This window comes from Hirundo rustica, chromosome 2 (assembly GCF_015227805.2).
Source record: "Hirundo rustica isolate bHirRus1 chromosome 2, bHirRus1.pri.v3, whole genome shotgun sequence".
Taxonomy (NCBI): domain Eukaryota; kingdom Metazoa; phylum Chordata; class Aves; order Passeriformes; family Hirundinidae; genus Hirundo; species Hirundo rustica.
In genome coordinates this window covers 109363074-109389454 of record NC_053451.1, presented here as the reverse complement: position 1 = coordinate 109389454, position 26381 = coordinate 109363074, and the positions used below count along the sequence as shown (strand labels likewise).

Below are 26381 nucleotides of genomic sequence, written 5' to 3'. Positions count from 1 at the left end.
TGCACCGCAGGTATTTTATTAAAAATGCAAATGACCTTCCAATTACATGATTGGAAGAAGAGGGAGGAGATTTACAATGCATGGCTCTTGGTGGTTTGGGGAAAAAAAAAAAATCTTACTTCTATTTCCCAGTTTGTATTTGTTTAGATAATGGAAATTAGTCCTGTCTTCTTTTTTTGCATAATTAAGAGGAATCAGGGGAACTTTTTTCCCTGAGGGTCTTCTTTCTTGTTTCTTTTACTGTTGCTTTGGCTTACTTTTGTTTTAAGGATGATCTTGCATATTCTCAACCAGCGTTTACTGGTTTAAGTTTTGGGGTATCTCTGACAAGCCTCTCCCATTCACTGGCAGGGAGCCCAGTAGTTATTAATGCAATATCATCTTTTCTTCTAGTTAAATCCCTGGTCTCTGGAGCTTGCCCTTAAGAGTCTTCTAGAGGTTACTTATTTTACCCATCTAGCATTTTTTCAGAATACCAGAAAAATCACTAGGGCTTTTCTAGACAAGTTTTCTGTGGCTCTGGTCCTGTAAACATTCTTACTGATAATGTAGATTACTGATAATGTAGATTTCTTTGCACAATGTCATAAGTGTGTTTAGACACACAATAAAATTTAAGTTCCCATTTATACAAGGAGCCATTTCAATCTTTCTGACAAAATATTGCCTCAAGTGAGGCTGGCTTTTGAGCCCAGATTTTTTTTTTCTTTTTTTTTTTTAAATGATGCATTATTCTTAAAGAATCTTGTTTCTAGTTTACCTGTAGAACTTCTGACTATTTTCGTCTGTCAGAAGTCCATTCCAGCTTTATTGCGCCCAAGTTGGAGGTTGGGTCCTCACCAGTCTGATACACTCAAAATATTCTCTGTGGGTGGAAGGAGCAGAGCTGCTGGCCAAACCTGCCAGCCGATTTTCCTAATCTAATTAACTTTTGCCAGTGTAATAAGAGAATCCCAGGAAGAGGGCTGTGGATACTTTATGGTCCTATATGCAGTTCTGAGTACATGCCCACTTCCTGATAGGCACCCTTTTCTCTGATGTTCCCTCACTTCTCTGTCACCCCTCTGCGTTTCACGGTGGAAGGTTTCAGCCTGGAGAGGGTGAATTCAGGGCATCATTGCACCCTCCCATCTCCCTGCCCAAACCATCTGCTGCCAGGGGAGTGAGATTGATGCTAATTGTTTCTACCTCCTTGCTCCAGGATGGAGCCTGTGGGGTCACTTCGGCAAGTGTGCTGCCAGGCTCTGCACCTTATTCTCTAATCCTGTGTCACACAGGAATTTGCTCTAAGCAGAGCTGGCTGGTGGCTCATTATTACCCTTCAAACTGCTTTTGCCCAAGCTGCATGAGTCTGATGACAGGAGGACTACTGCTCCTGAGGGTTTTATAGCCCAGGGACTCTGTGGATCACCCTGCACCCAGGCTCTTGTGCCAGAAATGGCTCATTTTGCCCACACCTTGGTTTTACAGGAGTGGATGCAAGAGCTTTGGGCCCCAGAGGAATGTTCCTCCTAAGATCCAGCCCCGAACACGCACCACACAGCATTTATTCCCCATCCTGCCTTCACAAAGCCTGTGAAGTCTTCCAGGAGTCAATGACAAAGGAAGCAGCGGTAGGAGGGTGAGGCAGGGTGTGGAATGAGGCTGGTGGGCAGCTGGGCACGCACACCTCCACCTCCGCTGCGGGCAGTCCCAGCGCCATTAAACCGCCCCGTCCGAGGAGAGTTTCTGACAGCATAACCACTGGGGAATCTCTTATCCTTATTCTCTCAACCCCTGGGCATGGTTTTTAAAATTTGTGGGTTTCTCTGTTGTCTTTTTACATGCTTTTTGAAGTTCCATTAGTGTTGATTCTCTCCAGGGTCTCTCTGTATATTTTAAAACTGGTATTTCAGTGTATGTTTTTGTGTACAAGCATGCACGCGTGCAGGGGGCTGGGAAGCAGAGGGGTCTCACTTTTTTCAGTACCTCCGCATCTTATCAAAGAGGCATATGTAATAAAAAAAAAATCTTTTTTTATTTGTTTGTGGTTTTATTGTTTGTTTGTTTTTCTTTCTGGAGTCTGGAAGAATTTTAAAACTATCAGTTACCTGGTCAAATGGAGGTAGCTTTGTTAAAAATTACCCCCAAAATAAGTAGTTTTCAGTTCTAGAATCTCATGTTTGTCTCAAGGATGCATCTCTTTCGTGGAAATTTTTAAACTGCATTTGAATGAGCTGACTACCATTTGTACGTAAGAGGATGTATGTTTGGCAATGCTTTACTTTTTAAGGGAAATATTTTTAATCGATGCCTTTAGGACACTGAAGGCTTACAGCTGTTTTCTAAGAATTTGCTATGAAAAGAAATGGTTGGATAGGCTTTTTTGCAGAATGGATCAGGCAAGCGAAACCAAGCTTCATGCATCAAAACCTCAGCCTCTCTTGAACTTGAAACAGGATATTTTTGATTGAGTCAATAAATCTTTATCTTACAATGGTAGGAGATTTTTTTTTTTTTTAAATAGTGGAGGTGAGGCTGAAGGAAAACACAGTTTAAGGATTAAAGATAATCTATGAGGGCACATCTATAAGGGGAGAAAAGCAAAAGAAAAACACCAGCATGATTTCTAATGTGAGAAAATAGCTTAACCCTCTTCTGACATTTTTAATTGAGCCCCTAAAGCACCCCTGTGTGACACCATTTTCTGAGTCAAGGCAGAAGAGCTTCCTTACACGAGGTGGTGCACATGAGCAGCTGTCTGCAGTAATTGCTGAGCAGTAAATTCAAATACAGCCTTCCTTTGCACAAATTCCCCCATGCAGGCAATCCCCCAGATTCCTGGAAGGGACCACGGGATTCACTCGAAAGCTGAGCACACCACTGTTGGTGCAGGCTGCCATGGGAATATTCTAATGATATCTGTGTGTATGAAAACAGCATTGAAGGGATTTAATTTTGGGATTGCTGTCGGCAAGAACTTTGCAGAAGAGCATACATTGCAATTAATATCTTTCAAGCAACTGTGTATGTTTATAACATAGACTGTCAACCAGTCATGGGAGTAATCTGGTAATAATGCCCCAGAGCAGACCAACAGTGAAATTTCAGAACTATATTGAGCTCTGAGGCTGTTAAGTCTAGAAATGATACAGGGGACAGGTGAAGTATTCTCAGAGTAATGCCATCACACCTTCTCAGTGCTTTCTTCTGCAGCAAGAGATTAGCTGCTGTGCAATAATTGATAAAGTTGATTATGTCAAGGCATATTTCCTGAAAAAGGATTAAACACAGATAATTCAAAGACTGATCAATGAGGAGTTTCCCTAGAAATGAGATTAAGAACTGTCACCACAAGGAGCACATAGAGTGGCTCGTGACTCACAGCACCCATCAGCACATTGTGTCTGGGCTGATGGCTGTGCATTAATTAAGAAGCTCTGCGCTGGTTTGTGCAGTCTGTCAGCCAGGAAGGAGACGTGCCTACCCCTTAGTGGAATAAGCCCAGGACTGCTCTTGTGTATTGTGGCTCCATGGAAGACTTCAGTGGTCTTAAGCTTTCCCTTATTTCTAGAAACATTTAAACTAAACTGCCTAGAAACCCATTCTAGAACTAGGTATAGCAATTACCCTATGAATCCTGGATGCTTACTCTTTCCTTCCACTTTCCATGGCCATGTATCTCCTCTAAAATAATACTTTATCTGTGTATGTTTGTTTGTATGTATATATTTGTGTATATGTATGTACATAACCAAATGTATTTATCTTTCTTTTTCTGTTCAATGTGAATTTTTTAGTCGGTAGGGATGGGTATTTCCAACGTGTGGTAATTTCCTTCTGCTTTCTCACATTCTAATGAAGCTCTTGAGAGAAGAGAATGGCACACAAGCTTATGTAAAGTAGAGTATTTTATTATTTCAGTACCTCTGGTGATGGATATTGGAAATGGATTAACCTCTTATTCACCCATGCTAGGAATTGAATTCCCCAGAGATGTATGTGTGTGAGATGCATGTTTTGGGACTGCAGACAACTCCAGTTCTCTGTATATCTGTAGGTGGGAAGAAAGGCAAAGAAATTAAAATGTTATGTTAATAAACAAGATGTTTTGATATAATGACTACATAATTAGTAAATACTCCTGAAAAGTCATATCAGTGAAAAAAACAACAGAACTTGAGAACTGGAAAGGCTGTTATCCTCTTTTAAACCATTAATTCTTTAAAGTAAAGAACAGATTTTTAATTTCTTTCAAGATTTTGTAAATGATAAATTAAGAATTCCTCTGTCTTACGCATGTCCTTATGGTTAGTATCTTTTCTCCTGAATGTAAAAGTATGAATCCAATGTTTAAAACCCTTTACAGTTTTGTCAGCACTGCATGGGAGTGATGACTATGTAGTTATGCCTTACAGAACCAGATCTTTGTGTTTCATGTAAAGCTGTGGAAAATGTACACTGATTTGGTACCATCTTTTTTTTAGAGACAGTTATCTTCTCTTGTTCGTGCTGTGATCAATGATTGTCACTTATTAATACATCCAGTTGCTTAACTTGAAACAGGAAAATGTCTTAGAACAGGAAAAAAATCCAGAAAGTAAAAAAACTCACAGAAGCCTTCTATTGATAGTTATAAAAATGACATACTGTTTTCCCTCTCACAACTGAAATGAAATACTGCCTCCACACTGAGACTTTGAGTGCTGATCTTCAGCTCTGAGCATTTTCTCAGCTAAATTATAAGCCCTTGAAAGCAGGATATATGTTAAAAAAGTGGAAAGCTCTTTAATATTTTGTCATGCAAACACTGCTATACTCAAACCCGCAGCACTATTAAATTCAGAGGTGGTTGTAGCTACAAAAGATAAGAATAATACCAGTGATTTAACCTGTGTTGCACTGTTCCCATCAAAGCTTACCAGCAGAATTTTGCCTGTGAGGCACTGGGGTAGAGGAAATAAAGAGATGACTGCATTGTGGGTGTGAAAAGAGCTGCTGTAATGCTGTCTGCAGTGTTGCTTGGTGCTTGAAGTGGGGCACAGGTAGGGGATGTGTCCAGTTCCTTTTTGCATTGAGAAATGGCTGTGTGCCTGAGGGGGTTTGTCTGAGGACACCTGACTTCCACACCATTTCTGCTGGTGCCAGGGAGTCATTTCTGCTGGTATCTGGCTCCCAGGGACATGAACCCTTGGCATCTACATCATCCAGCAGCAGAGTCCTGTCCCTTAGCTACTCACAGGGCAAACAGGTATTTCTTGTTGCTTGTTTTGAACCAGTCACTTACTGATTTTCTTTCTTTTTTTTCTTTTTTTTTTTTTTTTTTCTCTTTTCTGTCCAGCTCATGTGCTAAAAGAGACAGTGAAAAATTGTTCTCTGTTCATCTTCTCTAAAGACCCATCAGCTTAGTACACCTCAGCTGTGTTCAGCTGTAGTCTACTTTTCCCTCTAACTTAACTTCATACAAAATGTCCTGCTGGGTCAGAACAATGGTGCATCAAGCCAAGGATTATTTCTCCTGAAAATGGCAAATGACAGGGAAAGCACGTGGGCCCAGACACTTGCTGAGATCCATTTTCTCATCTTACCACAGCATCTGCAAACACTGTATTAAAAGTGCTAGAGGTTACATTCTGGCCCCGTTCTTTTTTAGCATCTGTTTACAGACTTGTCTTCCATCAGTTTGTCTACCTCTGTTCTAAACCAGCTGATAAACATCTGCCTGCATAAATTCCTTGTGCAGCAAAATCTCTAAGTGGATATCCCACTGGCTGAAGAAATACTCTCTTTTTGTCTTTTAAAACAATTGTTCATCATATACCCTGTTGTATAATCTTGTTGTATTACGAGATTTGGTAAATAATTTCCTTATGCAGTTTGTTCACTCCTTCAGGCTTTTCAAGACTCAGTCCTGTCTCCCTTGACCCTTCTCCTCTATAAAGTGAAGCATCCCAGCTCTCTGTGCTGCAGCCCCTCGACTGTTTCCAGTTGCTCTTCTGGAATTCCACAGCATCCTCCTGGAAGAATACTGCACACAGCCCTTCAGGCCTGAACACCACAGGCTCCTGTAGCAGCAGAGCCAACCCCTCTGATCTGCTCCCAGCACACGTGGGGAAGCCCAGTATTGGGTTGGCTCTTTTTGTCCACTGTACATTGAGAGGATAATTTTGGAAAACTGTCAGGGACGGTGCCAGGACCCTCTTCCTGGAGTTGTATCTGCCTACTGGGCCTCAGCCCCTCTCTAGTATGGTTTAATGATTAGTTCCTCAGTCTGTAATGCTGTGCTTCTTTGATTGGTGTACATCCCCTGGGCAATCTCTTCCTCCTTCTCAGGTCCAGAGGATTTGTATGCTCATTCACCCTCACCTTACCTTGAAGACTCTTCTGTAGTCATTCTTTACATGGAAGCCAATTCTCCTTAGCTTTCAAACATTTCTGTTGTCCTTGCTATTCCTGCTATATCTTTTTAGTGATAGGGGAACCAAAACAGCCCACAGTATTCAAAGTGTGAACACCTGAAGACTTTAAATAATAGCATAATGATATTTTGTATGTCGCTCTCTATTTCTGTCATAGTAATGGCCAGCATTTGATTTGCTTTTTGACAGCTTCTAAGATGGAGTTGGTATTTTCATAGACCTTTTATAACTCCAGGATCTCTTTCCTGAGTGGTAATAACTAGTTCAGAGCTCATGCTGAGTACGTAAATTTGAGATTTCTTTTCCTCCACATATTCTCAATATTGAATTTCATCTGTCTTTTTTATTGCCCAGTTGACACTCTGAGGCTCTTCTGCATCTCTCTGCAGCCAACTTTCATTTTCATTTCCCTGAATACCTTAGCACTATTAGGAAACTTGGTAGTTGCCTTCTTTTTCCAGATCCATGTAATGATAATCAGTGTACCTTATATGTTGACCAGACCTGGCTCTGATCTGTGATGTGTCTGACATACACATTTGAGAAAGCTGAGTGCTTTTTGCACTTCTGTAATGATTCTTTTGTTTATGGAAATGGATCTCTCATCCTATGACATCTTTGTTTCTGTAAGTTCTCTAATGAGGCAGTATTGGGAACTCTTTAAATTGCATGAACAAGGTTTCCATTGACTGTGTGTGCACTGACTCATTCAAAGAACCCCACCAGGCAGATGACGTGTGATAGCCCATGTAAAGTACATTTCTCCATTAACTCATACCTGTGTCTGTTAATTCTATTCTTACTTCAATTTCTGAAAATTAGGCTGGTACCATGATTGGATATACTTGGTTTTAGTTCCAGAAGAGGTTTTTAAAAAATGGGCATTGCATTTGGTAGCTGATGTTGAAACAGCTTTACATAGTAGTTGAAGTACTTACTGCATTTTCTGATGAATTTTATACTTGAAACATGTATCACCATCATTACATCATTTTAAGTCTATTTGTATATTGTGGCTTAAAAATATTTCGGCTTAAAAATATTTCTTCTGGTTGTAGTGGTAATCATTGATGCATCTGCATTCTGGTCAAGTATATCCTTTTCAGAAGTTTTATATGGAAATATTTATCAAACAGGGAAAATAAGTAATTGGCTCGATTAAAGGGTGACAGAGTACTTTAATCTGAAGTATTTTTTTCTTTTTTTTCAAAAAGGAAAGCAGAAGTCATACTTGTGCTGCATTAGTGGGGAATAAATCAGGTGTTTATGCACAGGCCGTTTAAGTGTTTCACAGTGACTGGAACTTCTGGCTGGGGCTGATGTTTCTAACCCAAGATTAACAGAAGACCGGTGCCTTTAAAAAGAATTGAGTATAGGCCAGGCAAATTACCATGAAGCACCTAAAATAATATTGAATAAATTTAGTCATCTGCACCTGTCATAAAGCCTGCAGAGGTTGTGACCAATACTTTGTTCTCTGAATCCTTGTGCTGCTGTTTTCCTCCACATGGGATATGTTGCTCTGTCTTCCATGGACTGATGAATTTTAGAGAATTTTATATTTAGCTCACTTTCTCTAATGTCAGTATATCATCTAGTTGTACTTATGTAACAAGCATAAGCCAAGATTTCTTGCATAAAAATAGTTTGAGGTGTATTTTACTTCTGTGAAAGTAGGTACTTGGGCTGTATGTTAGTGGATCTGTATCAGAGAATACTGCAAAATTTTCTGTTTTTCATGTCAGTAACCAAGCTGCTCCAGTTCTGATCTAAATTACATTTTTAAACTTACATGGAGTGTTTTTAAGGGAGCATTTGTTTACCCACAACACACAAGCTCTCTGGACTTTTGTCAACGCACAGGTCTAATGTGATAAGCATTTGTATACATGCTGCATGAACAACTAATAGGCTAAAAAAACCTCTAAACGACCAACCTGTAATTGGTGCATTGAAGAAATTCAATATTTCAAGCAATTATGATTTGAAATAATTCCTTAGAGAATAGACTTTTTAGGTTTCAAACTCCTTAGTTGGACCTTCTCTACATTATTATTATAAAGTGGCTTTGATTGCTGTTGCTTATCATTAACAATTAAAAAAAATATAGTAATTTTTCCCATCATCTTTTCTGTGTTATAAAGCATCACTGAATTCAGTAAATATTACAGATCTTATTGCCATCAGAGTGTATATCTTCACTGGAATGAGTGCATTTCTTAAGATGAAAATCAGCAGGGAGCAAGGATAGCAGTATATGGTTCATCTTTTATTACTTCAGTCTGTGATTTCTCTCCAGCACTCAGTTCAGATTCACAGGTAACTTCGGCTGGCTGAGATTCCATGCCAACAGACAGAATAGCGAGTAGCTGGATGTAGTGATTTCCCAGTCTTCCAAAAAGTCCATGCCTTCAGGTGGAGTGTGCGTCTCCAGAAAAGCTACATGAATTTTAATGTAATGTATGCAGTGATAATGGCGCTTACAAATTTCTGTCTGTAATCAGAGTGACTTGGAGCCCTGAACCATCATTTTGATCTCCTTCTCTGTACTCCAAGTACTAATTTATTAGCTGTGGAACTATTTAGAAAAATCTGAAAAAACAAAAAGCACGAGTCACTTTGTACTTACACCTCTGAAATAAATTACCTTATTAAGATCTATTTATTTTTAGTGAGATTTTGCCATTCTGTTATTTTGCTGAATAGGATATGTAATTTGCCCAGTAAAAACTTCCACATTTTCAAGAACAGGGATATTTTTTTTTCATTTTCTTCTCTATTAGATAGGTTAAAATTATGCCTGCTTTCGACCTAAAGGTCAGGCCTTACCTAAACTACTTGACAAAGCCTGTTGTTTAAACAAAGCACTTCAGTTCACCAGTGTAATTCATCAGGAACTGAGTATCACATAATTTGGGTGATAATAAGTTGGAAAACATTACAGATAGAGAGTCAGACAGGTAGATAGATACACCAGCCCTTTGAAAAGACACAGAGTACCTGCTGTTGCCAAAAGAGAAATGAAGTGTACCTCTTGTATTTACCAGTAGATAGAAATATTATAGCAAAGAGGAAAGACTTCAAATGCAGAAAGAAAAGAGAACAATTTTTTCAGGTTTTGAATTATTTTTTTTCCTCATATGTTAGAAGTAATTATCAAAAATTGCTCTAAGGAAATATACTAGCAGCTCTTTGGTGTTACTGATCTGATCACATTAAAATATGAGCACTACGGATATCAAATGTCTAATCCTCTTAATCTTATAGTGCTGTGGATCCTATGCATTTGAATTTACCTGAGTGGACAAATTTCTTTTGGGCCTAATGAATAATCTGGTTCTAGATATATACTAGTAACCCTGCTAGAATCCAAGAAAGAAAAACATCAATATGATTAAATTTAAGAAGGAATTTCCTGATCAAACCATATTCTTTCATAAGACAATAATCTTGAACACTTTTTCAAAAATTATTTATGCTTCTACATAGTCCATTACCTCTTTTTAGTGGAAAAAAAAAATGTCCTAGTGGTACTATTACTCAGAATTTATTGGCAGTTACTTGTAAGGCAGTCTCATCCTGGCTTTGTGCCCTCCTAATCAATGTTGGCCAGTTTGGCAGGGAATTGGTCTGCAGCACTAATTGTATCCAGTATGTTTTTTGCTTTAAGTAAAATGTCTTTGGTTTTATTTTCTGTAGGTTTATTTTTACATTCCCTTAGCGCATTTTTCTGTTTAGAAACCTATTTTTTAATCACAGTTCACTTGCAGCAGCATCATTTGCAATCATCTTGCCATTTGTAATGTCATCTCTGCAGGCTTGCATTAACTTCAGTTTGCCATCATCTTGATGTACTAACCTGCATACAGACCCGTACAGAAATAATTTAACATTCATCCTAGTGCATGCAGTAATGTTTCATTAGACTTGAACTAGCAGAATTTTGTCATCATAATTCGCTGCCATAATAGCCCAGTCTTCACAGATTTAATGTGACAGTCTTTTGCTACTGTAACTAAGGCTTTGAGCAATTGTCATCCAGGGAGACTTAGGATAAAATCAGTGTAATTAAAACACAAACCCTTAATAGTCTTGTACTTTAAACAGTTTGTCACCTCTCTCAAACAGTAATTAAGCAGACTAGCAGCATTTGTTTGGGTTGTGTGTGTTGTTTTCTATGTGGGAAAAGAAAAAAAAAAAAAAGGAAATTGGGAAATGAGTGACTGGCAGAACTGTTAATAGAATTTAGGTTTCCAGATTGTTGCTGTGTATTTCTGTATCCATTCCTCTCCTTTCACAACACAATTATTTTGTATATGAGATGCATGCAAACTTGAACTCCATACGACTGGTCATATTATCTAGTCTGTAAACCTTATGTCAGAGAGTTACAGAAATACAGAGATGAAAAGGCATTTAGATTTCTTCTGCAAGGGTTGCAATAGATCAAACACACTTTGTTATCCTTGAAAAATTTGTTAATTTTTTTCTTACAAGCTTCAGCTTAAAAGGGTTTGACCTCTGTGTGTATATGTTTTTATATACATTTTGCTACTCCCACAATCTTCTCCTTATATCAAGCCCAAGTTGATTTCACCCAAATTATGTCCCTTTTCCTTGGCATACATTTCTTTTTTCCCTGACAGAGAAGTCTTGAATTTTAATTCACCCAAATTATGTCCCTTTCCTTGGCATACATGAAAAATAATGGAGTGTTGTGATGTCTAGATGCTGAAAGGCAGCAGCTATGTACTTCTTTGCCTTTTCCTTCCAGAATAAATATGTAAAGTTCCCTCAGTGTTTCTCTGCAAAGAAAACCGCCTGTTTGGATATTTGTGATTCTAAGTGCTCTCCAGTTTATCTGTGGCTTTCATAAAGTGTTGTGTCAAAACTGGACACAGCTGAAACGTTGACTGGAGCAGAGTAAAGCCAGGGGAGTACGTGATGGGGTGACTGGGGTAGCGTAGGCGGCTGGCGCTCGAGTTGTGTTTCCCTAAAGAAAGCTGTGTTTATGTGAGCAGCCAGCACATTTGCTCTGCAAAGTGACCTTGAGCTGCCTTTGGCAGAGCTGATGCAGCTTCCCTGCAGACCTAGGTGAATTCTCTGTCTCGTACGTATGGATTGTTGACTCTCATTCATAATTACCTCCTATTGATATTCTTTGCAATCAGCTTGGCATTTTTCCTCTGCTCCTTACATATTGTGTTTGCTCTTGTTTTTAATACCTGCTTCCCTTCTAGACTAAATTTGTTTTTGTTTGCAGTTGTTTGTTTTCAACCAGAGAAACTTTTCTTAGTAATGACATTTAGGCCTAAACAGTGTTTTCAAACATCCTCCAATTATCGTTCACATTTCTCTGTTTAACTTCTTTCTTCCCACTGATGAGGTTTTATAATTGTCTTCAACTTTGTGAAATCAGGTCCTCTAAAAAGAGGTATTAAATATGCACATGCATACATTACTATTCCCACTACTTATCTGTGAGTGCACTTGCTTTCTCTGTGACATACATGTATCCAAATATGTGCACGTGTATAAAAAATTAGTTAATATTTCACCATTTAGATGTGATGCAAGTAATCAAGTTGTTATCAGTTGCATTTAAGCGCTGTAGAGTCTGAGATGACTTCCTTGGTGACTGGGAATACAGGCTGCCCTTGGGTGAGTTGCAATGGCAACAAGAATTGGGTGAATTTCACATGTTTTAGACCCACCCTGAGAAAATAACTGCACCAAGGAGTTTTCTGCCCAACTGGGGGACCTCCTGTGCTGTGTCTCACTACTAGTATGTGGGCTCAGATTTTCTTCCTGTGGACACTGGGAAGAACAGGGACTATTGGGACAATCTGACCTTGGCCTTTCATGGTCCGGACATGCAGCCAAGGGTGAACCAACAAAACAAAGCCAGACGAAGACAGATCCCTGCCCCAACAAAGACAGTTTATGGCAGGAGCCTGTTTTAGATACTCAGACACTTTTCCAGATCACTTTCAGGATACTTTCTGTAGCTTGCATGGGATGCTTGTGGTGATTGGAGTGAGTTACATGCCTAAATCCAGGGAAAGCAATACTAATTAATAAGATGTTCTCCCTTCTGGTCATATCAGCCTCTCTGGACTGATTAAAACCAACATTTTATAAATGAGTAATTCTAGTTCCTCTCTATTTCTTTGATTCCTACTTTGTATATATCAGTAATTAAAATCTTCTTTCTCTTCTCTTCTTTCTACTCTTAATATTAGTTTTTATATAATTTTCTGTCCCTTTTTACACTTTCCTTTTGATGGCTCAGTATATCTTCTGAGGAGTCTGGTCCAGCTGACTCCAGTAAGGACTGATTTAATTTCTGCAGGGGTGAAAGTTTCTGAAAGTTGGAGAACTGACAGGATTTGAGAACAAAGATATACAAAGCATGGACATTCTTTCCTGCTAAATCTGCTTAGGACCTTGCTCCAAAGACAGTTCCACTACCTGAATAGGATTGGTTGCTCTTTAGCTGAAGCTTTCTAGAATGGATAGTGTTTGTTTTCTGAGAGTTTTTGCACTTTTTATGTTGAACTAGCAAGAAGTAAACCCACCCTTCTTTTTGCGAGATGATCTGCAAAAATGATTAAACCCTATTTTCCAGTGGCCATGACATGAAGGAGAGAGCTTTCCTGGGGAGAGCACAAACATCAGTGAGCCAATATGTTGGTTCATGAGCATTTTTTCAAGCAGAAGTGTTTCATGATGCGGAAATAAAATGATTTTTCTTGCACACCTTGCAGTGGTGTAACTGTAAATAGGGCTTTGTCTTTATCATTGTATTGGCTACTGATTTTATAACTATAAACTTATATTAGCTTATGTTTTATTTTGGAAGCCAAAAGCTACTGCTTCCTTCAGAGATAAGAGCAAGTTTTTTGTTTTGGTTTGAAGTTTTTTTGTCTTTTATTTTCTGGTCTGCAGATCAAATAAACGAGAAAAAGAACCCCTTTGCAACCTGTACTAAAATCCTCTATGATATACTCCTTTTTGAAGTAAAAATAGGCTAAGAAACAAAAGAAAGAAGTTCTTCAATGGTTCGCATTGGAATGATTTTTTTTTCCCCCCTTGCGGATTTCACAGGAAAATCAGAAGCTGCCTGTTTACTTCTGTTGTGATAAAGCTGTCAAAGATATTTTTTTTCCTCTGATGCTGACATGCAAGTGGTTTGTGTTTGTTCTGTTGTTTTTTTTCATGACAGGAAGTGAATAATAAAAAGAATCAGAGCCAATATACCACCAGGACAAAAACCCACGCTGCACATTAGTGCTTGAAAGAATCCCATCCCAGTTCTCCCTGCACATCAGTCCCATAGTCCCTGGAGTTCAGCACTTTTTCCCACACAGATAGATGTGATAGATTTGCAAATACTGGCAGGAGCACAGAGACATCTTGTTATGAGCTTAATGGCTGAACTGAGCAACAGGCTTGGACTGCCTTTCTTTTTTCTTTTCTTTTTTTTTTTTTTTTTCCTTTTTTTTTTTTAGGTCAGCATTGGCAGTGATTTAAAAGCAGGGTGGAATAAAAGTTGAAATGCATTGTGAAATTATAATCAAAATATCATCTGCCTTAGGTTTAAGCTGTAAGCACTCTGCCTGATGTTGAGTTGTATTGGCAAACAACATGTGCCACTGGGATGTTTAAAAAGTCATAAGAGGTTTGTAAATCAGTTCTGTACAGCATTCTACCTGTTTGTTATTTTCTTGTTTTATCTGTTAACAGGAAAGGAAATAAACAATACAAATGGCAATATGGTGTACTTTGCTTTGCTTTGGGGGTTTGTTAGGTGCTTGTGTCCTAGTAAATTGCCTGAGATGGTAGATTTGTTACTTTGTGGAGATTGTTAACATGAAGTTATTTGATTTGTGTTGAATTGGGAACATATCCTCTCATATCAATTATGTCAAAAACTATCATTTTCTAGTCATGTTTTTCTTTTTTTTTTTTCTTTTTTCCCTGACAGAGAAGTCTTGAATTTTAATGTAGCCCTTTATTATTGTATAGAAGAGTTAGAGAACTGAGAACTTGGTTCCCATGTCCAGTCCACTGTTTGACCATTACGCTCAAGTCCTAACCTGGTTTAGCTTACTGAGGCAATAAACATGGCTGCCAAGTTTGGATGTTGAAATCCATTTTGTTTCTACAGTCATGCTGCCATGGGCTGAACCCAATCCCCTAAATGGTTTCTGAACAGGCAGTTCATTGTTGTCCTTGTTTCCAGATCGCTGCTGGCCTCCTCGGCGTTTTCTCCATCTCTGCATTACTGTCACGCTCATGCCGTTAGAAAGGAGATTATTTTCAAGTTTATCAATACTTGGGCTTTGAAAGGACTTCTCAAGCAGGGAAATAGCCTCTGTGTAAAACCTTTGTTAATGGGTGGCTGAAAGTCACCCAAAGCATTTCTGTGACGATGACAATTTTCTTTCATTTGAGCCATTACTGGTGGTGGAAGAGTAAGGCAATGTTAAACTATAGCTGACAGCAATCAGTGGGAAAAAAACCCAACGAAACAACAACCCATTTTTATCATTGCAGAGTTTGTACATTTTCCAAATTCCCTGTGGCTTTGAAGCTTGCTCCTTTCCTGTCTTGAAGCACAGGCACTGTAGTCTGTGGTCAGAGCCTGCTACCTGCAGCATGTAGAAGGGAAAGTGAGGCAGGGGGTCTCTGACCACCAGCATTTATTGAGCATACAGTAATTATCTGACATAAAGCTAGAGAAGCTTTCCCTTGCTCTCTGTTGTTGGAGACAAAGCAAAAAGCCCTTACAAATAACAAAACCTAGCGCATCAAGATGCTCCAGGCTATCCCTGCAATGTAAGTGCTGGCTAGTAGGCTCTAAGAGACACATTTTAAACTTCTTCAATAGCCTGGATGTTTCTCAGCGTCAAGCAGTCACAGCATTCATAGCTGCTGAAAACAGTATTAACTTTTTAAGAGCCTCTCAATTTCTTTGAGTCCCCCAAAACCACCAGCACCACCACCAAACCTAGAAATCCAAGCCCAACAAAAATACCCAGTATGTTTGAACACTCACTTTTGTTATTTCTCTCTATGGCCCAACAAATTTTTACTCTTTTCCAATTGACTGGAGGAGCATCAATAGGAGGAAGGGAAATTGTTTGTAAGCTGAAGGTTTCTGCCCTCCCATAAATGAAGTGTTCTCTTGAGGCCACCAGAACTTTTTGAACTCCCCCAGTAAAAAGAGAGGAAGCAAATATGGATTTCCTGCATGTGAAGGAATGTTAACTATGTAAGTTATTGCAAATATTGCCACTAGACACTTCTTTGGGCTGTGTTTTAGAAGAAAATACTGAGTAGCCCTGCATTTCTTGCAAAGCCTGATCCAAATATGTTCTGATGGTCTCAAAGCCACTGTCAGAGAGGATGAATAATCCAAATGAATTTTTGTGGATTACGACTAGAGCTGGATATGAAACAGGCTGGCCTCTGTTGAGATGAAGGCCCTGTGATCAAATTTAGAAACAATGATTTATGCTCCTGAAAAGTTTTGGAGAAAAGGTTTGTTCTTGAAATGAAGATAAACCAGGAGGATCACAGTTCTGCTATCATTTTCCTTCAAACTAACTTTAACTTGTAGCCTTTAAATATGTTACTGGGCCTCAGTTATTGACAGCATGTGCTATTAGGGGTGACTTTTGGTATTTTAAACCAAAAAATTTGCACAATTAGCAGCTGCTTTTCTGGGTTTTCTCAGTCAGTCTCCTTCCTTAAATAATCAAAATGCTACTGCTGTTACAGTGTGCTCTGCGCTGCTTCAGATTATTTTCTACATCAGTTCATGACTTGCAGTTCCTGTGGGCTGCAGATTAATCCTTAGGAGTCTCTTGGCGTGTACTGTACATCCAGGTTCTTCAGTGTATTAATTTGACTATCAGTGTAGAAAATGCCAGTGGCTGTAAGGTTATATTACACACTTCATTTTTGTGTTTATTTTTCTGTGTAATCCAGAAAATTACTTATAAACTTGTAATCAGCATGACTAGACACATTAAGCTTTAAAACTGAAAAATACCACTTTTCAGATTTTTAAAGATAGATTTTAAAAAAACAAAACAAAACAAAAAAACCCACACACACAAAAAAAACCCAAAAAACAAACAAACAAAAAACCACAACAACCAAGGAACAGTATAAGAGTGTTCTTTCAAATGACTTTCCAAATGAAACCATTTACATGATTTAATATGGCCTATCTCTAAAGGCCATACATACTGTACAAAGTACACATTGTAGAAAACAGCCCTATAAAAATCTGGGTTTGGGTGAAGGTTGCCGCAGTCCTTTTCCCAAGTATTGTGTGGATGCCTGTTTTTCCTTCCTGTGTAAATTAAAGAGGCCTGGCACTGAGCGCAGGGGGTGAGCGTCAGCCCAGGTCCCACCTGTTTGGGATTTGGGAGTCAAGGGATGTTCCCACTGTTAGGAAGAGAAACAGACAGGCAGCTTGCGTACGCTCCTTCCTCTGCTTCCTCTGCAGCTCCTGGGCTGTGTACAGCATTAGTACTGCGTGGTTTTGTTGGGAGTGGAAAAGGTCAGTTGTAAGTCAATAGTCTTCTTTTTTTTTTTTTTTTTTTTTTTTTCCTTTTCTTTCTGTTTAAGCAGCTACTGACTTAACCACAACTCGTGTTAGCATTTACACATTTGGTTTGGTGACAACACTATTTCAGGGTTTGTTTATTTTTTCCCCTGCTCGGTAGGGAGGGTGAAATCCCAAAAGTCAGGGAGGGTTGCTGCTCCTCTCCCAAAAAAGGAGGAACCTGTCTGGGATGGGCCGGGGGTTATTTGCTGGGAAGGAATCAAATTTATTTCACAGGGCTCTCCGGGGAGCTGCGCAAAGGGAGCAGTAAATATCTGCACCCCGCTTTGTATCCTGAATGTTCCTCGGGAAGCTGCAACACATAATTTAAATCCATTGCACATGCCACCCTGGAAGCAGAGCCTTATATGTCGAGTGCATGGGCTGTCCTATTATGGGAAATCAACTTTGTTTTGAGGGGGAAGCACGGAGAGCATTGCTTCTGCGCAGGTCCTGGAATTTGAAACATTTCGGGGCCTCCAAAGAGCCCTGGCATTAGTTCCCATGCCGGCTGGGTGGAAGTGAGGATCCTGCCTCTCCGGGAGACGCAGCCCCTGGGGCAGCCAGCCCTGCCAGCATCCCACCCTGGTGACTTCTGCCCTCTCCTCGCAGAGCTGCTGGGGCTCCTGCGGGGACACATCTGGCGCCATGCAGGGACGAGCCTAATTCGACTAAAGCTACTGGAGCAGCAAAGTTGGGATATACTTTGCCAAGAAATATTTTGCTGTTGTTTTCTTTTTTTCCTCTGTTTTGTGGAGAGATTTCATGTCTGCTCACATGCTTTGGTATGAGGAAGTGGAAGATGATTGTAAGTATGAACAGACTGACATAACTTATCACAATATTCAGTTTGACAGCCCACTAACAGCATGCATTTTTAAATGTTTATTTTCCAAGTCTAAAGGAGGAGAGCACCTGAGGGGGAAAATAAAGTGATTTTTTTTTTTTTGTCTCTAATAGGGGGCTAATATACTTTACATTATATATAAAAGAAGTCACCCTGAAACATCCTGAAACAGTACCCAGCTCTCCTTTGAAGAAAAATAGCACATTGCTTTCTGAAGTTGAACAGTTATGAAAGCATGGGGTTAAAAAAGAGAGAATTGAGGAGACACACCAATACACTTGAAAAAAAATAGCGTCATTATTCCAATAATTTGGCAACACATCAAAGGAGTAATCAGTTTCTTTGAACTTTAATGGCATATGCAGTTTCATTGCCTAATATTAACTTACAGAGTAAGAGAACTCTTCTCTGGTCACTGAACTGTCTGGTATCAGCTGAAGGAGGGGGTGTCAGTTTAGTTCCAAGCAAGCAGCAGCTGAGCTCTCCCATGTGCTTCCCAGAAAACAAAAACCACTCATCTTTTCCAGACTTGCACTTGTTTGTTGGTTTAAAACGAACCTTTATGTGCAATAAGAAGAAAAACAGAGGATGCCAAGAGCAGGAGACTGAGGAGAGCCAAGAATGAAAGAATGACAGAGAGTTTTCAAATCCATCTACCATGCTCCCAGATGATATTTCTTCTTCCTCCCCCACCCAGGCTTTCAGAACAGATTGTGCCAGTGAGAAAAAGAAAGTGTCAGTGTTGTCTGGACATAATCTATGGTTTGTGTCCCCTGTTTTATAATCTATTTTGGCTCTTCCACTTTCAGCTTAGTCCTGTATCTTTATAATGATACAATTTCTGTCTATTTTCCGATCATAAAAGGCAGGGAAATACATGCATCTTGTCATTTATCCCCATAGCATATAAAAGACTGCATGGTCCATGTGATGAAGACAGTCTCAAAATAAGATTAATTTTTTTATGTTTGACAGGAAGGAAGCTTAAAACAGAAAATTTCAGACAAGGTGCAGGTGTGGTCTTATGCCATATTTGCTTTCCCTTTTTGCAAGATGAACTCAAATTTTCTTTTTTTGTGCAATAAATACAATTTGAATCAGCTGTCAATTTTTCATGCAGTTTTGTACTGCTAAGAGAGCTCCTTCAGTGATAACACCTTTTACTTATTGGGCACAGTCTAGAAGTTCAAGTAAGGTAGAACAGGGGGATCATCATCACATACTGGATAATTATGAGAAAAATTTCTTGACTTCTGAAAATGTTGGGGGTGTAGTTGAGAAGAAGAAATGTCTTGTGTTTCTCCTAAGAGGCTTTAGTCCTGGCTAGCAAGAGGATTCTTTGGAGAGGAATAAAGAGAATTTGTTTTCTTCACTTTTCTATATACTCCCTTTCCAAGACAATCACAACATCAGCCCAGATTTCTTGTCCTCAGACTTGGGGAAGAGATGGTGCTGCAAGGAAAGTTGGGAAGGTGCTTGCTAAGTAAGGGGGAAAAGTATTTGCTTCTTAGTTCAAAAGTCGCAATTTAACTCTGGAAATGTAGATTAGTGGATGAAAGAAAGAAAAAAAAAATAGTTGTGATAGAGGTTTTCTAAAATATGAATAGAAACCAGAGATGCATCTAGCAGATGAATAGCATTCATGACAAGAGCCATTAAATCACTTGCTAAATTATGTTATGTAACTGTGTCCATATCTAAAATGAAAGGGTGATGTCCTAGCACTTCTTGGGAGTTATTTAGCTGAATGGCTTTCCTCAGCTGTATCCTCACTCTTTTTAAAGAGCATGATGGTTTTCTTTACATAATTTTATATATTTTCAAGGGTTTTTTTATAGTTTTATTTCAACAAAAATAGAAAAACCTGTATTTCCACTTTGTGACAAGGTGTGCCCATAATAATGTTCCCAGATTTGTCCACTGCCTTCATTCAGGATGTGTCATATCTCCTACTGGTTTCCTGTGCTTCCTTTCCTTCTCTTTCTATATTGGATGAAAACTTTTTGCTCTTAGAGGTGACAGTGGTCACTTACACCTTTGCATTGTCTTTTTTAAATCCATCCTTTCTCTTTTTTGATGGCCTCTCTTCAACCCTTCATCCACCTCTGCACTCACCTCTTCCCTTTTGGATTCTGTCCTCCCTTGTGCCACAGCAATAAAGACAGGTTCTTCATTCCCTGACTCGTCTCACTTGAGCTGAGAATGACCTTTCTGAAAAATACAAAGGTATTTATTCATTGCCAAGGGCTTTGCTTTTTTTCTGAGCTGTTCAGTGTTTACTTCTTCCTGAGTCAGACTGGAAACTCCTTGGGGCAGTGGCTGTCTCTTCCTCGATTTCTGCAGAGCCTTTGACAATGACACCTAAATAATAAAGTGGCTGGGAAATGAGATATCATAAATTTCATTTTGTTTTAATTAAGATGAGATTACTGGGAACTTCATTTCAGAAGCCAGTCTCCCTAGGGGATTCAGTATCATATGCTGTATTTCTTCCTTCTAGCAGATATAATCCTCTTTCTGTGTCCTTATTTTGACATGGAACGAAATTCTGCTTGCAGTCACATACAGGCATCCTCTTTCTCTGCTTGGATTTGCACAAAGTAGTGACTAAAAATAGAATTAATCATCCAGCATGGAAAAGAAATTAATCCTGCCTGAAAGTTGGTGGCCACAAGGGGTCTCTTACAGGATGCTATGGATGTACTGCAGCAGGGGTCCGTCCAGGTTCACGCCTCAGCTGGGATCAGGAATTTCTGAAGTGAACTCCCAGATGTTATGACTGTGCACCAGTTCCCAGCCCCGAGGATGTGCCCTGCATCCCTTTTGGAGGAAGCTCAAAGCCACGCTCTGGGTTTGGGAGGTGGGCACAGACTCACAGTGGGTGTGTGGAGCACTGGGGTCACGCTGCAGCTCCTCCAGAAGGAGCCCTGTGACACACACACACACCTTGCAGGGGAATGCTGGCTTGGCAGCCTGCTCCTGCCGGGCCACATGATCTGCTGCAGCCCAAGACAACCCAGGGAGAGAGGAGGAGCATGGCAGCAAATTTCTTTGGATCTTGGTTGTAAGGAGAGAACTTCTTGGAAAGTCACACCCTAGCTAGTGCACCCTAGGAGGGTACTTGGTTCTGTCTGCTCCTCAGTGGTGCCTGCTCCCTCACCCCTGGCCCTCTGGCTTCCCTTGGGCATCACAGCTGCCCAGAGATCCTTCCAAAACAGTTATTGATCTAGGGGATGTATTCAAAGATTGGGAGTCTAAGATCATGCTACCTACTGTGAAAATTTAAACTTTTTTTAAAAGAAAGCAAGTCAATTATGTTGCTAATAGAATAGTTACTGATAAGATCGTGTCATTTATTACTGAAAAGGTACAATATTTTAGAAAAAGGTTAACCATTTGATTAATAATGTGAAAATTTTCAAACCGAATTGTCCAAGGGGTTAAGTGTTTTTAAATGATCTCCAGAAGAAACAGGATTAGACTCATATATTTTTGTCGTGGATTACTGTGAGACAAAAATCACATTGAGTGCTATTTTGAACCAAGCAGTCTCAATTTGAAAGAGCTGACTTGTTGATTTTCACAGTACATTTTCAATTAAATGTTACCCCAAAGCTTAATTATCATTTAGGAGGATAACCGTTGTACTGTGTTATAGCTAACTGCTGGATAAAGACTTCTCAATAAATTTAGTGGAACTCTGTAACAGCGCATTTCTGTCACAGGGGATGTACTTGTGTGTATCACTGTCAGGGGAAGCAGAACAGCTTTGGGAATTTGAAATTATTGTGCCTTATCAATGACTGAGCTTTGTGGAAAGCAGGAATAATGGTTAGTGGAGGGTGGCTTTCCAGAATGTCTTGCCAAATGGGCTGCACAAGGGAACAAGATCCTTCATCTTCCCAGAAAAACACGTGGGACAAAGAAGTTATTTGGGTTCAGAGTACTCGCTGCAGAGACCACAGAGACTGCCCTTCTAGATTACTTACCACATGTGCAACAAGTCAGAACATTTTTAAATTATGTGTTTTGAAGGACAGATAAGCTGCATTTTAAGAAAGTCATAAACTTTCTTGGTTCTTCTTGCAAGTCATGTTATGGGATATTGTTTAGAGCATGAGGCTGATACTATCTGAGAGGTTTTCTGGCCCTTACTCTAATTCGGTATTTTTAAAATATCCATATCTATCAATTGTGGGTTTTCTTCAGTTATATGCAGTCTTCTATTCTGAAGAGCACATACAGTTTTTAAATATTATGAGCATGTGTAGGAGAAAGAGTATTATGTGAGAAGAAGCATATGGTCTTGTAATTTTGGATATGTTCATATGAAATAACAGTTAAGATGCCAGATTTATACTTAATTTCCTTCTTGAAGAATTTTTAAGGGATTATCATCTTCAGCAGAAAGTGGCATAATTTCAATGATAATAAAATAATAAGACACAGTCGTAAAAGTTTCCTCAAAGAAACCGTTACAGAAGTATGTTAGTCCAAAGGGTGTGGTTTTTTGCCCTAGAGTAGTTTTCTATGAAGTAACATAATGAAGTTTGAGAGTTCCTAAAAAAAGAAAAAAGAAAAAAGAAAAAGAAAAAGAAAAAGAAAAAGAAAAAGAAAAAAAGAAAAAAAAAGAAAAAAAAAGCTTAAAAAACTTCAGTGTGTAGAAGTAACCTAAATGTGAATCCAGAATATCACATTTTGCTTAGCTTGCCTTTGCTAAAGGGGACCTCTGGGGGCCTAGAGGTATTGCAAGCATCCCGGGATGAGGGAGAAGATGAATTTTAGTCAGGTTAATCAAACCTTTAGTGCCCATTTTTTTTTTTTACCAACTTCATTCCTCTGGATGCCAATAAAATCTGAGAAAACTCTGGGTCTCCTGGCCTTCAAAAATGTCCCAGTCAAAACTGACATGCCAGCATCTGATATTTTTAATATAAACTTCGAAAGGAGAGGGGCAGATAGTGCACATTGGATGAGGTATACAGCATTGTTCAGCTGCACACACAGTAACCTGTATTTTTTATATGGTGTGATAGTTGTTATCCCATGTGAGAAATCAGCTAGACTGGGTGCAGGAGTGTGGCCATGAGCACGGGATGCCTGCAGGGGAGCCTCCCTGTCCCACCACCCCAGGGCTTGCCATGTTCTAAAATTGGTGCCTGCCTACGTGGCAGAGCATCTGCATGCCTGCACGCTGGTTTGTACAGGAAATTATCCCTGGGTAAGGCTTTTAATTCTCTGTAGCACAGGGAATTGAGGGAATTTAGAGGGTGATTGGAATTTGACATTTCTGCCTTTTTATTCTGAAAGATACTTTGATTAAAGTGTTGGAAGGCCCAGCTAATGGAGGTGCTGCTGCTATTTCAGATATACAGGGTATGAGATTTGAAGGCAAGCCAAATCACAATGAAACAGAATAATGATGTCCTTGGTTTATTTTTCACTTGGTACATTCAGGTTTTGATTGGATTGTGAGTGAGGCAACAGTTTTCTCTCACAGAAAGCGCTGCTAGTCCTTGGAGGCTTGCAGCCTGTTGTCAAAGCAGAAGTGCTGCCCTATGAAGGTCATGGACTGCAGTGGCTGGAGAAAACCGAGGGGTGGGAGGGGGAGGAAGGGAGGGAGGGAGGAGGGACGGCATGAAGAGGAGGACAGGAAGGAAGGAAGGACTGCTTACTGAGTGGTCCTTAAGCCTAGTCATGTTCCTTCATTTCCTTCCTTCCGTTCCTGCTTCCTTCACTTCCTTCCTCCTCCTTCCTTCATTCCTTCCGTCCTCCTTCCTTCCTCCTTCCTTCCTTCCCTTCCTTCCTTCCTCCTTCCTCCTTCCTTTCTTCCTTCCCCCCCCCCCTCCCCTCCCCTCCCCTCCCCTCCCCTCCCCTCCCCTCCCCTCCCCTCCCTCCCCTCCCCTCCCCGCCCCTCCCTCCCCTCCCCTCCCCTCCCCCCCACTCCCCCCCCTACCCTACGCAAAGATCGAAAGATTTATTTATCAGTTCTACCCGGTACAGGATTCTCATAAGAAACATTTCTGCAGTGAAATCTATTACTACTTTGACACAGCTCACACTCTGCTGATGGTGTGTATATCACAGAAGTTGTTTAGAAATCGGAGGTCTCTGTTCATCTGTCCTCCTCTCTCCTAAGCCTCTCCATGTTCATCACACACAAATGCTTCACTACCCGTCACCTTATTCTCTTAGTGTTAGTTTTCCCCCCACCCAGTATTTTAAAGTTTTTATTTGGAAAAGACTGTTCATGAAGTATTTCACTCTGAACAAACCTCAAAGCTTCCTAGCTGTTGCTGAGCCTGGGGAAAATTAATGTGTGTTCTGTATGTTCTAAAATGTTAATAATGTTAAATAGTGAGCATGGTTGAAGGTGTTAAAGAGCATCTTGTGAAGTTACTGGATGGTGGATTGGATGTGACATGTTCTGATGTAAATGTCTGATGCTGTTGATAACAATAACTTAGAAGAATTTGTGCCCATTTCTTCAATACATGGAAAAATGCTGTGAGACATAAAGCTATCCTGTCACGTTCCTGGGTTTAGAAAGTATGAGTTAAGATAAAGCATAAGCCAGCCCTCCCTGGCTGTCTAACTCATTCCAAAGCTGATCAACTAGTAAGAAAGGAAAAGATAAGCAAGTCTGTTTGGGGCTGGGGGCACCAAGAGGGGCAGAGGCTCACCTTGCTGCAGAGATCCAGGTGGGACTACCCAGAGACAATCCCACCCAGTTAATGAGGGCACCTGCTCAAGGAAATGAAGGGGAAGAGGAAACTGAGAAGTTCCTGTGGTGATCTTGTGGACATGATGTGTACAGGCTTATTAACTCAAAAAACCTCAGTTTAGTGGTTTTTTTTTTTTTTTTGTGCTGCTTTCAATGAAGATTTTTAGAAACCACATTTTGTTTTGCATCAGATTTCAGGAATACAACAGTATTTCTTTTATGCATTTGACTTTATTTGCTGTTGACCTTTTCTTATCATGTGATTTAGAACATATTTTATTCCCTGTCCCACCCTTCCAAGCCCTGCCAACGATGCTGGAAATAGAGATCAGTATATTTTTACACTGAATTCTAAGATCACATTTACAAATGCTGGGTTGACTAATGGTTACTCATGCTCTAAAAATGCAGAAGATCCAGATTAAAGTGTTTGCTCCGCTTATATTCTGTTTACCGAGGAGAAAGTTTTGGTTGCATTGGATGTTGAAAGAAAACCAAAGGTGAAGCCAAGTAACTTTTCACAAAAATGAATTCTTGTTTTCTTGCCAAAACATGAGAACAGTTCCTTTTATAGTAGTCTATAAAGGACAAGCATGTTGTAGGCTTCATTCTGACCTTTCTGTTCTTCCTAATAATTAAAAAAATTGGTTTTGAAAGCTCTAACAAGAATCATGGAGGGAAATTAAAACTGTGAAATAAAGGTTAGATTCTAGGAGCAGATATCTAACAGTAGAATGTATAATGCTGTAAACAAACAAACAAAAAACTTACTGTAAACAAATTTATATTTATAAATAAGATAAATCATCATAAATCTGATTTTTTTTTTTCCTGTAACTGTTTAAAGTTCCATGGTGCCTATATCCTTGCCCACAGGATGGCTCAGTGATGCTAGCATAGATTTGAAAGAGATTTCTTGCACCAAGATGCTTTCTAGAGGGCATATAAGAAGAACTTGTACTTAGTTATATCAAATTCCTCTATTAGGAGTAAAAGTTATCCTCAATGAAGTTGTGTTTCTGTCTCGATTACCTGATTGATGTAAAGCTTTAGAGAATTTAAGTTGGGGCACATTTTTGCCTTGGGAAAGGAAATCTATTGGATTATGTTGTCCATCTCCATTTCCCCTTCAAAACAAGACATGTCTTTACAGAATCAATTCAGAATTACTGCTGGGTTTAGCACTGTTGCTAACTTAATAATGTTTTTCAACTGTTACAGCTAAAAACCATAATTGGAAACATTTTATGTTTCTTTTGAAATAAACTGAATGACAGTGAACATTCACTCTTTCATCTTGCAAGGACAAACTTATTTTTCTTGGGGAATAGTAGCTGAATTGTGAAGCCTAAACTCTTTCTACCAATACTGTTGTCAGCTCTCTTATTTTTTCTTTAGTCCTTTTGCCATTTTGCCATTTCGCCATTTCTCTGAGTCATGCAAATCCATTGCAGTACTGCTTTAGCTACTTTAAATAAGCCCTTCCCTCCCCCAAGAAGGCTTGCTAATTTTTGCATGTTATCTTAAGCTGATTTAACAGTCATTTTGCCAACTCTTCCCAGCTGCTGCGACTGCTGAATTGATTCATTTTGCACTTGACATGTTGCAGGCCAATGTGAAGCAAAGTTTACCTGACCAATAATCCTCCCCTTAACTGAAGGAAGGATGTGATTTGAACAAGGACTTGTTCAAACTGTGGACAGAGGTTTGTTTTGTTTTTTTTTTCCCTAGATCTGCCTACTATAGACACCAAGGTTATTCTTATCTGTTAAATTCTTATCTAGAAAGTGA

General features: G+C 39.5%; 1 protein-coding gene across 5 annotated transcripts in view; it reads left to right on the top strand.

Annotated features, from left to right (window-relative positions):
- Positions 1–26381, top strand: part of DMD (dystrophin) — a 1060860-nt gene that overhangs the window by 48348 nt on the left and 986131 nt on the right. For 2 of the 5 annotated variants that reach the window (XM_040088718.2, XM_040088700.2), the window contains exon 1: positions 17501–17827. The exons of 2 other annotated variants lie outside the window; for them this stretch is intronic. In XM_040088718.2, the coding sequence (XP_039944652.1) occupies positions 17785–17827 (43 nt within the window). In that variant the 5' untranslated portion in view covers positions 17501–17784. Of the gene's footprint in view, positions 1–17500; positions 17828–26381 lie in introns of those variants that run through there. One more of the 5 variants, XM_040088674.2, reaches the window with a different exon arrangement.